The sequence below is a fragment of the Microtus pennsylvanicus genome, chromosome 2 (genome assembly GCF_037038515.1).
Source record: "Microtus pennsylvanicus isolate mMicPen1 chromosome 2, mMicPen1.hap1, whole genome shotgun sequence".
NCBI lineage: Eukaryota > Metazoa > Chordata > Mammalia > Rodentia > Cricetidae > Microtus > Microtus pennsylvanicus.
In genome coordinates this window covers 147,708,743-147,722,508 of record NC_134580.1, presented here as the reverse complement: position 1 = coordinate 147,722,508, position 13,766 = coordinate 147,708,743, and the positions used below count along the sequence as shown (strand labels likewise).

General features: G+C 56.5%; 1 protein-coding gene across 3 annotated transcripts; it reads right to left on the bottom strand.

Moving 5' to 3' along the window:
- Rbm38 (RNA binding motif protein 38) lies at nt 1-12,867 on the bottom strand. Of its 3 annotated transcripts, none has more exons than XM_075963215.1 (4): nt 12,506-12,866; nt 11,857-11,980; nt 11,313-11,367; nt 1-1,219 (listed from the first exon to the last, which is right to left on the bottom strand). In XM_075963215.1, exons 1-4 carry the CDS (start codon nt 12,734-12,736, stop codon nt 916-918), a joined length of 714 nt encoding a protein of 237 aa, XP_075819330.1. In that variant the 5' UTR covers nt 12,737-12,866; the 3' UTR covers nt 1-915. The 3 variants fall into 3 exon arrangements, with proteins under 3 accessions (XP_075819330.1, XP_075819331.1, XP_075819332.1); XM_075963216.1 differs by having other exon boundaries at nt 12,529-12,662; XM_075963217.1 differs by having other exon boundaries at nt 1,115-1,245; nt 12,506-12,867.
- Nucleotides 12,868-13,766: the final 899 nt, after the last annotated feature.

The window sequence follows — 13,766 nt, the reverse complement described above, 5'->3', positions numbered from 1 at the left end:
TTTCTCTTTAAAGAAAACAAGTTTTATTTTTATAATCAGAATATTCTAATAAAAATATTATTATAACATTACTCCCTCTGTCCTCTGGGCTGAGGAGCAGGCATGCTGCTGAGGGCCTTCACACTGGCTCCCTGAGGTAGGTGTGGAAGGACCCACTGCCCAGCCTGCGGGCAGCCCACGCTGCCAGAGATGCCCACTGCACCCCTTCCAGACATGGGCGGGACTTCTCCCTCTGTGCTGTCAGGTCATGTTCCCAGACTGGCACGCAGGTGACTACAGGAGGGTGGATGGGCAGGCACAGAGCCTGCCTAGAGGGTGCAGGGCCAGGAAGAAGGCCTCAATGGCACAGCAACAGACACCTGAGAATTCGCCCTGACGGGCACCTCTGCAGGTAAGGTGGGCAGCATCAGACAGACAGGGGCCCAGGGCCCTGCAGGGCTGTGGTCTGGCGATGGCCACCCCATGGGAAAGGGGGTAGCTCCAGGCATCCCATCAGTGACATTGTCACAGAGAAATACTGTCATTGTCTCCAAAGGGAGCTACTGACCAAAGCCAGTCTCTAAGTAAAAAACAGACTTGGAGTTCTTGGTGATGATGGTCTTGCCTTCATAGTAGAACAATCCCAACAGGACATGGCACAGTGCTTCGACTGAAGGGCAATGGGCGGGGTTCCCAGAGAGGAAGGCAGACGTCTGTACACGTCCCAGAGTAAGGCACCTGGCATGGAGCGGCTGCAGAGATTCCCAAGAGTGTACCCTTACTTCTCATGGCCTTCCTCAAGGCACAGCAGGGCCTGGGCTGGAGAAGATGCTGTCTGGTGCCCTTGGCAAGTGGGCCCAGGGGCCTGAGGAGACCCAAGTGCTGGTGGCTCCCGAGGCTGGCAGGCGGTGGCTGTGGCCCTAGGCAGGACGCGCCTCACTGCATCCTGTCAGGCTGTAGCTGAGGCGCCTGGTACTGCAGGAAAGTGGTGCCTGCAGGGGCAGCGGCAGACAAGGCTGGGGGCATGGCAGCTGGGTAGCCATAGCCCACGAAGCTGGTGGCTGTGGCAGGCGAGGCGGCGTACGGGTACTGGTCATAGGCGGCTGGAGGGTACTGGGCATAGGCTGGGCTGCTTGGTGTATACTCAAGGTAGGGCGAGGACAGTGACGGGACAGGGGTGGCAGGTATCACCACGCTGGGCTGCACGATGGCTGGCGGGTAGATGTAGTGGGGAGTCAGCCTGTGGGCCAAGCAGAGTGTCAGGGGCTGTAGGAGAAAGGAACGCAATGGCGGCAGAGTGGGGGAGGCCAAGGGACCCGTGCCCTGCCCATCTATAACCCCATCTCCAAGACAGTTTCAGCAACATGCCACCTGTACTCTGACACCAGGGCCTTTGCACGAGCAGTGCCATTGCTTTACACGCCAAACACCTGTTCTCAGTGTCTTCCTCCTCAACCCAGGCCCACCCGCATCTCCCACCAATACCCACTGAACAGTGTTTAAAGGCGCGGCCTTTGTTTAAACAGGGAATCTCAAGACTGTGAGGAGAGAGACGGTAACAACTCAAGGCAGGCTTCAGAAAAACCATGGGGGCAGTGCAGCTCACATGCCAGATACCTACCCCTCCCAGTGACACCCACGCTCCTTAGCCACCCACCAGCTCCTGAACAGCAGGAGCTCCTCCCTCATGGAGTCCTTACTCAACTCTTGCCAGGGAAGGCTGGGCAGCAGGGTTGCAGGTACACCCACTGCAGGATGGAGGGCACAGGGTGCTGGTGCGCTTGGTTTGTGCCCTGCTAAGTAACAAGATGCTCCAGGGGCCTTATCTAATGTCCCATCAGCACAGCCATTTTAAAGTCAGGAGGGCTGAGTGCCCTGTGCCAGGTGACCACATAGGTCCTGCAGCTTGTAATTGGAGGGCACCTGGAGACCCGAGCTCCCACCCCACACCCTCAGAAACTTGGGCACCAGCTGCGGCTCCCTCAGGAAGCACAGCACGACTACAGGGGAAACTGAGGCTGGGCAGCCTCTCTGGACCTCAGCCATGTCTACAGCAGTGCCCACACTGTGCACTAAACACCTGCAGAGGGGCTGCTGGTGGCATCTTGCAGTACACAGCAAGGGGGGTGCCACCAAGGGTGTCAGCATGCAGCTCACTCGCTCTCATGGTGTGTCTAAGCTGTGCTCTGGGCCAGCTGCAGCCTCAGCTTCCCATAACATCTTTGAGGCAGGCCTAGCACACAGCCTAACTCCAGAGAGAGGCTCTGCTCCAAAAGAAAAGGCTTAGCTGCTCCCCAGTGCTGCTGCTCTGCCCATACCCAGCCCTAGGGTGGGCACATCTCTGGAGAGAACACACCCAGCAAGACACACTCAGTGAGTTCCAGCAGCTTGTGTGAGATCACAAATAACCAAAGTCACCCAAGGACCAGGGAATGGCATCCAATCCCACCCCAAGCAGGCTCCTGCCCATAGTAACACCTCTGAAAGATGAAACTGACGGGTGAGCTGCAGACTCTGGGCCTAGCCCACCTAACACGCACAGGTCCAAGAGATGACGGCTTCCCAAGGAGGATGGTGCAGAGAGCGCCTAGCAGAGACAGAGGGAAGAGGTGGGGTCTACTTGTGGGGTCTGAAGTCTTTGAAAGGCTTGAGGAGCACACGTGCGCGATTAAAGACAATTCTAGTTGCTGGGCAGTGGTGGTGCATGCCTTTAATCCCAATACAGAGCAGGGGCAGGAGGACCTCTGTGAGTCCAAGGCCAGTCTGGGCAGTGAGTTCCACGACAGTCAGGGCTACACAGAGAAACCTTATCCACCCCCGAACCCAAAAAAAAGCTCTAGTCACCAAAGTAGCATCCCAATACCTGCCGCAAGTTGCAAACGGACATGTGGCATGTGTGGCCTGTGTGGTTGAGCATTGACCAGCCATGCAGTGGGAGGCAGAGAGGCAAGCAGCAAGTATCACTGATGAATTCAAGTGATATGCATGCGCAAACAGGCCAGAGATGGGTGCCGGTCATCTTTCTGGGTCACTCTCCACCTTATAGATTGAGGATGGGACTCTTACTTGAACCCAGACCTCATAGATCTATAGCCTCACTCTGGGGACCCTGTCAGTCTTTCGCACGCTGGGATCCAAACTGTGGCCATCACATGTGCAGCAAGCACTGACTACCTCTTCATCTCCACAGCCCCAGCAGCAGCCCCAGCAGCAGCGTCTGATAGCACAGGTACCAAAGGGACATGGGTGAGGCTGGGGCAGAGCTAGGAAAGCTACTGGAGTGCACACAGGGAGGCACAGCTAACACAGGTATGACCCTGCATGCTGTTTGGAGAGCTTCTGCACCCAGCTGCCCTCTCCATTTTCAAAGGGCAGGGGCAGCTGACCAGACATTGCCAGGACACCAATCACCAGCAGTGGTCAGCATCCTGTATACCACAGGGCGACAGATGTGCAGTTATGAGGCCAAACAGCCTTTGGCAGGAGCCCCAGGTAGCGTCTGCCCTACCTCCTTGACTGGAATGGCGCTGCTGTGGATTCTAATCCTACCTCTGGGCTGCACGATACTTCCTCAGATTCCTGCCAGGACAGAGTCATGAACAGAACACATGGCTGAGTTCTGCAGGAAGAGGTGGAGGACAGAAACCCAGAGCTCAGGAGAGGCTGCAGGAAAGTGGAGCCCGGGCAGGCCGCAGGGAGGATGCCCAGGCAGGAGTACACACGACAGGACTGGGAGGCAGGGCTTCCCCTTACCACTCAGCTGGCCCACAGATCCCTACACCCTGCTCAGACCAAAGCCTGAACAGCAGTGGATCCCACAGCACCCAACACTCCTCACCTGCCTCAGCCTGGGGTCCAGGGCCATTTCCTGCACTGTCCCCCAGCCTGGCCTGACCTTCCTGAAACCAGAGCTCTGGTAGAGGGTGCTGCTGGATGCCTGCTCCCCACCGGGCAAGACGGAGGCCTTGCTAGATCAGGTGTCCCTACCTGGGTGTCAGGCGGGAAGCCCCACCTGGCCCCTGGGACTCAAGCACTGAGGCTCCAAGAGAGTTATGCTTTTAACTTCCCGAAACATGGGTGGGACACCCTTACCCAATCCCTCTAGGGGTGGCGTTTGCTAACACTGAGGTTCCCTGCTCTGCCCACCTGGAGGACCTGCCCAATCCTGTACACCCTAAATGCTCCGGGTCTCTGCATGCTCACCTGTACTTTCCTTGAGGTCTCTGCCAGGCACTACTGTGGTGCCTAACACAAGACAGGTGAAAACGACTCAGACTATCCAGTCACCTGCTTATGCCACACGCCCCTGGAACCACAGTTCTAACAATCCTTTAATACCAGTGCTCAGGAAGCAGAAGCAGAAGTGGATCTCTGAGTTCAAGGCCAGCCTAGTCTACAAAACAAGTTCCAGGACAGCTAAGGCTACTCTGAGAGGACTCCACACTACGGCCAACACCACAGACATCCCGGTTAAAAGCAGCAGAAGCTGGGACGGGGCCTGCACACCAGAGAACACTCTGGCACACGGATCACTCTACTTTAAAAATCCCACCTGAGTTCTAGCCCTACGCCAAGTCCATGGGTGACCCTGGTCCCAGAGTGCACACTGCTGCAAGCAATGTGGAAGTGCCATGTTGTCCAGAGACATCCCCAGTGCTGCTCAGACTCAAATGCCAGCCACCATTCAACCACTCTCATGTCCAGCCTAGCAAGGGTACCGGCCTCCTAACCTCCTACCCCAGCAGTACGGGGCCCTGAAGGACTCAATGCCTCCACGTCCCAGCATGCCCACCTACCCAAAGCTTTCCAAAGCCACTGTCACTCTCCCCCACTTCCTACCTCTGGGCCAGCAGACTCCACTTGGCCTAGCCCACTAAATCCCTCATATACCACTTAAAGACTTCAAGACTACACTACTCCAGGGACCAGAACCAGGGACTAACACCATCCCACTGGACTGAGAAGCAAATCCAAACTGCTCCTGGGGCTTCCGACATGAGAGCCCACACCCACCTCTCCACCCTGGATGATCCTGCTGTCCCCAAACTGCAGCCACCCCGAGGTGCTGACACCTGGGGTACATGCAAAAAGGTTTCTTCCCCCCAGCATCATCTTGCAGGCCCCTCCTGCCCCTTTTATTTTCCACACCAAAGCACCCTATCCTTTTATTTGTATGAACCTTCATGGCCACGCAGGCTGAGTTTCCTTGCTCCATTGTCCCTAAAGGCCCAGAATAGCATCTGTGGACATCTGAGCACCCCGGGGCAAGCCAGAAGGCCCAGGCATGAGACAGCAGATAGAGCAGCAGCCTCAGACACCAGCAGGGACAGGAGACACAGATCTGCCTGTCAAGTTCACAGCAGACAGTCTGACCTGCCATCCTTGGTCGACTGCCTGCTTTAGTCCTGTGGCATCCTTAGATCTTCACCCCTGTGGCCCAAGGGGAGGTCAAGTGAACAGACACCTTTCATGCTCCGCCTGTCCAGCCTTACGTGCTGAAATCTAAAGGTGGGGTAACCCACTCTCTCCAGAGTGCTCTGCCACCAGCTTTTTCGGGTTCACTCCCATCCAGGCCTTGGCTGAGAGCAGATGCCACTGTCTCACACCGAGGGTTCCATCTCCGCATTCTTTTCAGGGAATCTTCTGCCCTTTCTCAAGCCAGGGTGGCCGGGGACAATTAAACCCACCCTAAGTAGCAGCAGTAGCAGCAGCAGCAACAGAAAAAGAAGAAGAGTTCCTAGGCCAGAGGCCACCAAAGGAGTCTAAATTCTGGAGCTTTGGGGACCCTCTTGCCAGGGAGACCTATGTGACGCTAGGGGAAGGATGGCTCAAGCTCTCAGCTTCCTAGTGGTGTCTGGTTTGGGGTAACACTGAGCTATCAAGCTACAGAGGCTGAAGGGAAGAGCCCAGAGTGGGCTGCTATGGGTGCCGGCCAGGGCTGACAGCTGGGTCTGTAGGGTGGGGCCAGGAGAACCTGACCCACTGGGAGGGAAGAGGTGGCCTCTCCTCCCATCAAGTTCAGAGTCAGGCCAACAAATAAACAGCCAGATGCACTTGGCTGACTTGGCCTAGGGTCCAGATCTCACTGCCTGTTTCCCCACTGTAAACTAAGGGTACCACTGGCACATCTGGGATGCTGGCTACCCCCAGAAGAGAGATGGGAGCTCTGCAGCGGCATCTGAGACATCCATCTCCCCACCCTGAGCACACAGCTACTGTGGCTACTACTAAGGAGGGTTCAAAGTGAGCGGTGTCAATGCAGGCCCTGCCCCCGTGTGTGAAGCCCAGCTTTCAGAAAACTCACTGGCCACAGCCCAGGAGGGCCCATTTCCCGAACATGAAGCCACACTGAAAATAAAAACGAAAAAGGCAAATGAGCCCATTTCACTTTTTTCTTTCTCCCTGGGGGCCTTATGCCTGGGTGCTGGAGGCAAGCCTGGCAACTTACCAGCAGCCCCAGCGTTGGGGCGGGGTGGTGATGTGATTCGTGTGTGGCAGCCTGGCAGGCCTCCTGGGAATCCCCTGTGAGGGGGACACCAGGCTCTCTGGGGTGCACAGCAGCTGGGTGAGTGTAGGCAGAGAGAAGACACACCACAGTGGGAGCCAGCTAAGAACCTGCCCAAATTCCACCTTAGGCCTGCTAGCTGCAGTCTTAAGTTGTTCGGCATTCTTCCTCTAAGGTCAAGTCCATCTACTGTCCACCCTGGAATCGTAGCCCTCCTCCTCAGGTCTAGTGGTCCAGGTGATTCTGTCTCAGGCTAGATGGCAGCTGTCCCAAGGGAAGGCCTTCTGGCTCAATGCAGTGGTAGAGGGATGCCCTCAAAACAAACCTGAATCCCAGCACTTGGAAAGCAAGGGATTGCTTGTAGTCCAGGAGTAGAGAGCTTATCTAGCACGCATTAGGCTGGGTTCAAGTCCCAGCTCCAGAGAAGCAAGAGGCAGAGGCAGGGACCCAGGAGTTCACAGTCTGCTGGGCTCCATATGCTGAGCTAGAAGACCCTGCCTGGTTTAACAAGAAAAAAGACGCAATGGTGCATGACTTTACCCTAGCACTTAGGAAGCTCACTGGTGGTTCAAGACCAACCTGGGCTGCATGACAAGACCTTGTTTCAGAAAAAGGACCCACACACTGCTGGGCTCTGGCCTCTGTTCCCATATCACCACCACCCCACAGTCCCTTCCTCTACAGCTTTTATACCAACCCTGCATGGTTCTTTCTGTCTCCCTTGCTGCAAGTCTCCTGGGAGAGGACACTGTGGTCACACCAGTGGAGCTAGGGCCCCTGACCTGACACAAAGGGAGGATCAGAATCACTCTGCAGACTCCCAGCCTGTTCCCAGCTGACACCAAGTCTACAGGAGGGTTGGGGGAAGGGAGCAAGGCCACTCTCCCAAGGGATGCCTCAATTCCTGAGCCACGATCTGGGGGCCAGAGGCCACCTGGTGGACCTCCGTGCCATGGACACATCTCTGGGGCTAACTGAGCTATGGACCCTCAGCCTCAGGCTTCAGAAGCGCTACCATGGGCACCTGGCAATAACTGAACTCTGAAAGGAACCCAAGAGCGCCCGAGGCTAGCTTCTTGTCCCAGCAGACAAACAACAGGTGCAGCAGCACACCCTCGGGGAGGGTCAGACAGACAGCCCACGCCTGCCTCCAGACAGGCTGCCAAACAGGAAGTGATGACAGGGGAAGCAAGTAGGGCCACCCCCAAGATAACCCACAGGTGGTGGGGTGAGCATGCTCACACCTGCTGCTCTGGGCCTGGCTTAGTGCCTACAGTACTTCCAACTCCTCGCTGCCACACCCCTAGAGAGGCCTCCTGAACCAGAGCGTGCGACACACCTGCCCCTCCTACAGCCTCACACCGGCCTCACCTTTCACTGCCCTCAGTGAAATTAGGGCAAATCCCTCTGTAGGGCCGGGCCAATCCCTTCCCAACCTCCCCTCACTGGCTGGCTACACTTGTCTGTGCAGGAAAGAGGCTGGCACAGTGTGGGACTCTATGGGGACCCAGACATTATGGTGCTCATTTACACCGTAACACATGCGGCTCAACTGGCCAGTCAGATAACACAGCACCTTTCATTCCTGAGAAGCACCCCCAGTAGCACCCTGTCTAACTGCAGTGGTCCTGGCCACACTGGGCACTGGGTTGGGGATGTCTGTCTCACCCCCCCCCATCTCTAGTCCACAGGTCTGGTGACATGAAATCAGGACAAACATCACCATATGGGTACCAGGTTCATACCACAGAAAACACAGTCTCTAAAATGAAGGCTATGGGAAAGAAAACCCAAGCCAGAGAGAGGATGCCCAACTGTTGTTGGTCTCGGGGACATGAGTTCACTCATCCAAAAACTGTCACGTGAGCAAGGGAGGTGCTGGGAAGAGAGGGATAGGCCTGGGTGGTCCTAGGGAGAAGGCAGGCCTGCAGTCTATGTGGCCCCAAGCTTAGGCCTGTTGTTGGATCATCCAGGACAAACCCCAAGGCTCTCCATGGCCTTGGGATCAACACACTCCACACACCTTGCTCAGTCAGTCCTTAACGTGGACTTGTCCCTGTCACCTTGAATGCTGCTGTCCGGAGGTGCAGCCTGACACCCAGCAGGTTTGGGACTCTGGCTTGACCTCAGCCCCTAGGGCCTGGCCTGGCCCTATTTTGGGGAGAAAGGATCAGAGTGTCTGGGCATCTTTCCACAGCAATGTTCCCCTTAAGAACAGGGAGAACAGCCTGTTGGAGCAACAGCCCTTCAAATATAGCTCAGGAGAGGTTCCAAGGGCTGTCAGGCCAGAGACACACCTCCGCTCTCCATCAGCCGTAGGCTGAGTGTGGGCAGACACCCTTGACCCTGGGAAGTCCTGACAAACATAACCAGGGTGGGGTAATCTCAGCCCTCCCCTCCCATCTGCACTGCTAACTGTGTCCCAGGGCTGGAAAAGACCCCATTGCTGGAAGGTCCTGGGCCACTTATCCCCAGCAGGGATTACCAACACAAGCCTGAAGGCTGGCAAAAACTATTGCAATGGTTGAGGAAAGCTTCACCAGACACCAAGCCTGTCCCACAGATTCGGTTACATGACGGACAGGCACAGGCTGTACAAGGCCCGGTCAACAAGCAGGCATGGGGGCAAGCATCGTGTTCTCAAGAGTCTTCATAAGCTGACGGGTAGTTCTGACCAGACAGGTGAGGACCCCAACAGTGGTTTGGCTCATAGGCGGGTTGTGGGGGTCTTAAATGTCAAGGGTCCAGAAGCCCTAGGAAAAAGTACAGTCACACAGGCGCCTGCAGGCTCTGAGCTGCCAGGGTTCCAGCTCCCACCAGGCCCTCAGCCAGGGTAGCTCAAGGCTGACTGACAAAACCAACGGCTGAGTCAGGCCCAGCCAGGCCAGCCTGATTGTTTGCAAAAACAAAGGGAGCCGCTGACAGCCCAACTCTGCCTCCCAGCTGGGAGGGCAGGGCACTTATAGCAATGGCCCAGGCAGTGAGGCCTGGTTACACACGGGGGTCTGTCTCTGTCTCACTCACACACACACAGTTTGGTAAAGGCAAGAAGTGGGATGTTCCTCAAAGGAACGCAAGGACCAATGGCACTGCAGGTCGGCCAGTCCCTCTGCCCACCTGTCCATTTGGGTCTACACTCCTTGGCACCCTCCAAACACTTTGTAGTCAAAGTGGTAGACGACCAGTCTGCTAATCTAGTTACAAACTACTGTGGCCTGACACCAGATACCCCCGAGTATCAGGGCTCCCAGAACATGCACACCCCCAAAGACAGCAAGCGTGGCCCTGAGTTTACAGGTCCACACCTCACCCCCTGGGTAAGTCATTAGCCATCTATGAGGACAGGAAGAGGGCCTTTTCCAGAGACTAGGGCATGCTGTCTATAAGTAGTAGTGCCCCCATTTTCCAGATGAGGAAAGGCAACCAAAGCGGGGACAGTCGGAGAGTAACAGAGGGCCGCAGAGGCTGGAAGGCACTAGTGACTGCGAGGCAGTTATGTGTCAGAGGCATGGGAACCCCTGTCCCAGTGTAAGCATCTCTCATCTCAGCCCAGCATCAGCCTGAAACCCAGGACCCAGGAGCACAGCAAGCTACCAAAGAGAGGGGCACCCTCCTCACATAGCTGGCAGGGGAGAAGCTACCGCACAGATACCAAGGCTACGATGTTCCCAAACCTCTTCCAGACAGCCTAGAACACATAGGGAACAGATCCCAGGCCAAAAAATGTGATCTGGCACTATCTGCCATGGTAGCACCCCAAGTACGTCCCCAGGAGACCAGTGACAACACACGAGAAAACTTAAGTTGGGGCCCAGAACACAGCTCCCCACAGATATGCCCCTGCGTGGCTTACACCAATCCCCAAGGAGAGTTGTGGAGAATCCCAGTGGCATCCTACAGAACAAGCACACACTTAGAGCATGCAGCACTGTTTCCAGCTATCTGACCCACTATGCTGGCCAAACTCAGCTCTCACCCCAACATACACCCACCCCACTCCACCGTTCAGCTCCAACCCCAAAAGACACCCCACTCTACCTCCCAGCTCCCACCCCGACAAACCCCACTCTACCCCACCCACCAAGCTGAGACACAAAACCTGGCAGTAAAGATTTGGCAAGCTTGCCAGTGCAAAGTGGGTGTGTGTGTGTGAGAGAGAGAAAGAGAGTTCCCACCCACCTGGCTAATTCACAGCCAGTCTACACCAGACAAACAGCTGATTGTGGCCAAACCGAGTGGCAGGGTCTAACGCTTGTGTCCCTCAAGCGTGTGAGCCCTTCCCCAAGCAGCTGCCAAGCCTACTGCTCTTTTTAGTATGGGAGGAGGTGGGACACGGAACAAGTAACTCACACAAAAAGCCAACTAGTGACAGTCACCTACTATGCCATTCACAAACATGAACCCTCACCGGGTACAGTCCCACAGGAGCTACTTCCATGGCACTGGTCCACATCAGAGAGCACCCGAGGAAGAGCCCAGGTCACCAGATCCATTCAGCCTTGGCATACACTCTAGGAGGGCTGCCTGCGCTGGGGACGGACTGAGCCCCCACATTCACTGCACAGGTGAGGAAGTGAGGCACAGATGGCCACGTGACACCTGGCCGAGGAGGTGTCACATAGTGGGGGCAAGGCATGCACCAGGCTTGAAGGCGGGTGCTCCCCGTTGTGTTAGAGAAACGCAGTTGGTCTTATCTCTTCCTCCACACTTCCAAAACACAATCCAGTTTCTGAAAACAGCCGTTTCCCCAGCCTTGGAGATCTGAGACAGAAGCCCACAGCTGTCCCACCTCAAGGCCCTCCCACCCACACCAGCTACATCCACTCACCCATAGGTGCGCTGGATCAAGGTAGGGTGTAGCTGCTGTACACCGACGGCAAAACCTAAAACAAGAGGAGAGTTAGGAACAGGATACTATATGGGTAAGGTCTCAGGGCCACACACGGGGAGGCAGAGTCCTGCGTGCCACACTCCCCTAGTCACCAAGGACAGTAAGCTTCCTTCTCCCAACCCAGACACCACCTCCGTCCCTGCTAGTGAACTCTCAAAACATCCAAAGCAGAGAAGTCTACAGGTGGCAGCGGCTTCTCTGGGTGACTCCTAATCTCCAGCCCCATCAGCAGCTGACTTCTTCCCTTCCCACGGGTAGGGCAGACATTTGAGAGTCGGTATCCCTGGGACTCTACACTGCTGAGAAAAGAAGAGCAAGCTTCCAAGCTAGGGGTGGCTGCCCTAGGCTGGCTCTGCAGGGCACATGACCGCTGGCGGCCACTCTGGGACAAAGGGGGAGCGAGGGCAGTGTATTCCATCAGACAGAAAGCAAGGCTGAATATAGAAACAAGAAGGGCTGGAAAGAAAGTTCAAACGCTCACCAGTCTGCAGGCTCCTAGGTTTGGCACCCAGGTAGGCCAGGTTCACATTGGCCTTGCGGCCATCGATGATAGGGTTAGGGTCTTTGCAAGCCCTATCAGCTGCTGCCCGATCCGCCATGGTCACCTGCGGGAACACGGAGGGTCAGGGGCTTCGGTGGCTGGCTGAGGAAAGCGGGACAGAGGGGAAGAGGGTCCTGCCCTGGCATCAGGCCATCCCTGGGTCTTCCCTCCCAGGAGCAGGAGGATATTTCGTATTCAGGACCCTTGAGCCTGTCTTCTCTGCCTCCAGGACTGCAGCTCCTTCCCCTAAGTTCAAGTGCTGGGAAACGGAGCCTTCAAGGATAGCGATAATCCCCTGGGAGGTGGAGCAAAGAGAACCCCTAGGGGAGGCCCCCCCCCCAGGCTGTTCTGCCCGGGAGTAAGTACCGTTAACTTTCTCAGAGGAGAAGTTTGGGGACACTAGAGTGGAAGGAAGTGGGAAACCGTCTTCAAGTCGCTAGTGTTAAAGCTGACGCTTATTTGGGGAGGCTGGAAAGTGTGGGGGAAGGGCCGACGGCCCCGGGAAGCCCCGGAGTCCCGGCTGCGCGCGGCGGGTCTGGGAGGCGGTGGGGGAGGGGCGGCGGCAGGTGCGCGCGCCGCGGGCACTCACGAAGCCGTAGCCGCGGGACTTGCCGGTCTGGCGGTCGGTGATGACCACGGCCTCCTCGATGTCTCCGAAGCCCTCGAAGTACTTTCTGAGCGATGCGTCGGTGGTGTGGTAAGGCAGGCCGCCCACGAAGATCTTGGTGAACGTGGTGTCCTTCTGCGAGCCGTGCATGGCGCTGGGAGCGGCGGACGGCCGCGGGAACACGTTTGGGGCGCACGTGGGCTGCAGCAGCATGGGGGCCGCCGCTACCGAGCCGGCCGGCGCATGCGGGGGCGTCGCAGGCCGAATCCGAGTCTCCCACGCTGTCCCGGGCCAGTCGTCGGTCAGCCGCGACGCTCCTACTCTGCGCCCCGCGGGCTGCCGGCCGCCTTTGTAGCCGGCCACGCCCAGCAGCCACGCCCCTTATTTCAGACACGCCCCCCCCCGATAGCGAGGGGCGCCGGGAAATGTAGTTCTAGACATGCCCCACGTGCCTGGACGCTCCTGTGTTCGCGGGTATCAATCACAACTGGCCTCGCCGGGCACAAGGTCCGGTAGCTTCTATGGACTGCTCTATTCACTGGTTTACGCCGAAGAGACTAGGGGTGCAACGTACTTTTTAAAAGGTCCGAAGTAGTGGCTCAGCTGGTCATGTGCGAAGCCTTACGTTTGATCTCAGCATCACATAAACCTGGCTGCTGGCACACACCTGTAAACCCAGCACTCAGGAAGGGGAGGAAGGAGGGCTAAAAGTTCAAGGCCACCCTTTGTAGTAAGTTTGAGATCAGCTGGGTTAAATGAGACTATCTCAAAAAAAAAAAAGTAAATGCAAGGTAGTGTATTTTGCCGTGTATATATAGGCAAAATTCGCATCATAAATACTTTTGGAGACCTGGGGTGTCTGGCACTTTATGCTGGGGCTTCAAGAGAAGCATACCCCTGGGACCCTCGGGCTTCTGTGGAAACGAGGCGAGGCTAAAAGCCCCAGGCCATGCGGGAGAACAGAGGCGGCTTGGCTTCTTTATCACCAGCATGGGGACTCTGGGGCCACTCCTTAGCCAGAAAACAAGCAGAGAGCACAGCAAGTCATGTGTGGAAAGGGGGCCAAGGCTGGGACAAGATGCCAGCCTGCAGAACTCTTCTGGCCCAGCTCAAATGCAAACGTGGGGCCCCTTGTTGAAGTCTCGCTGTGGTGACACACTGGTTTTAATGCTCAGGAGGTGGAGTTGAGAGGATTACAGGCTCATCCCCTGCTACACAGAAGGCCAGAAGCCAGCCTGTGAGA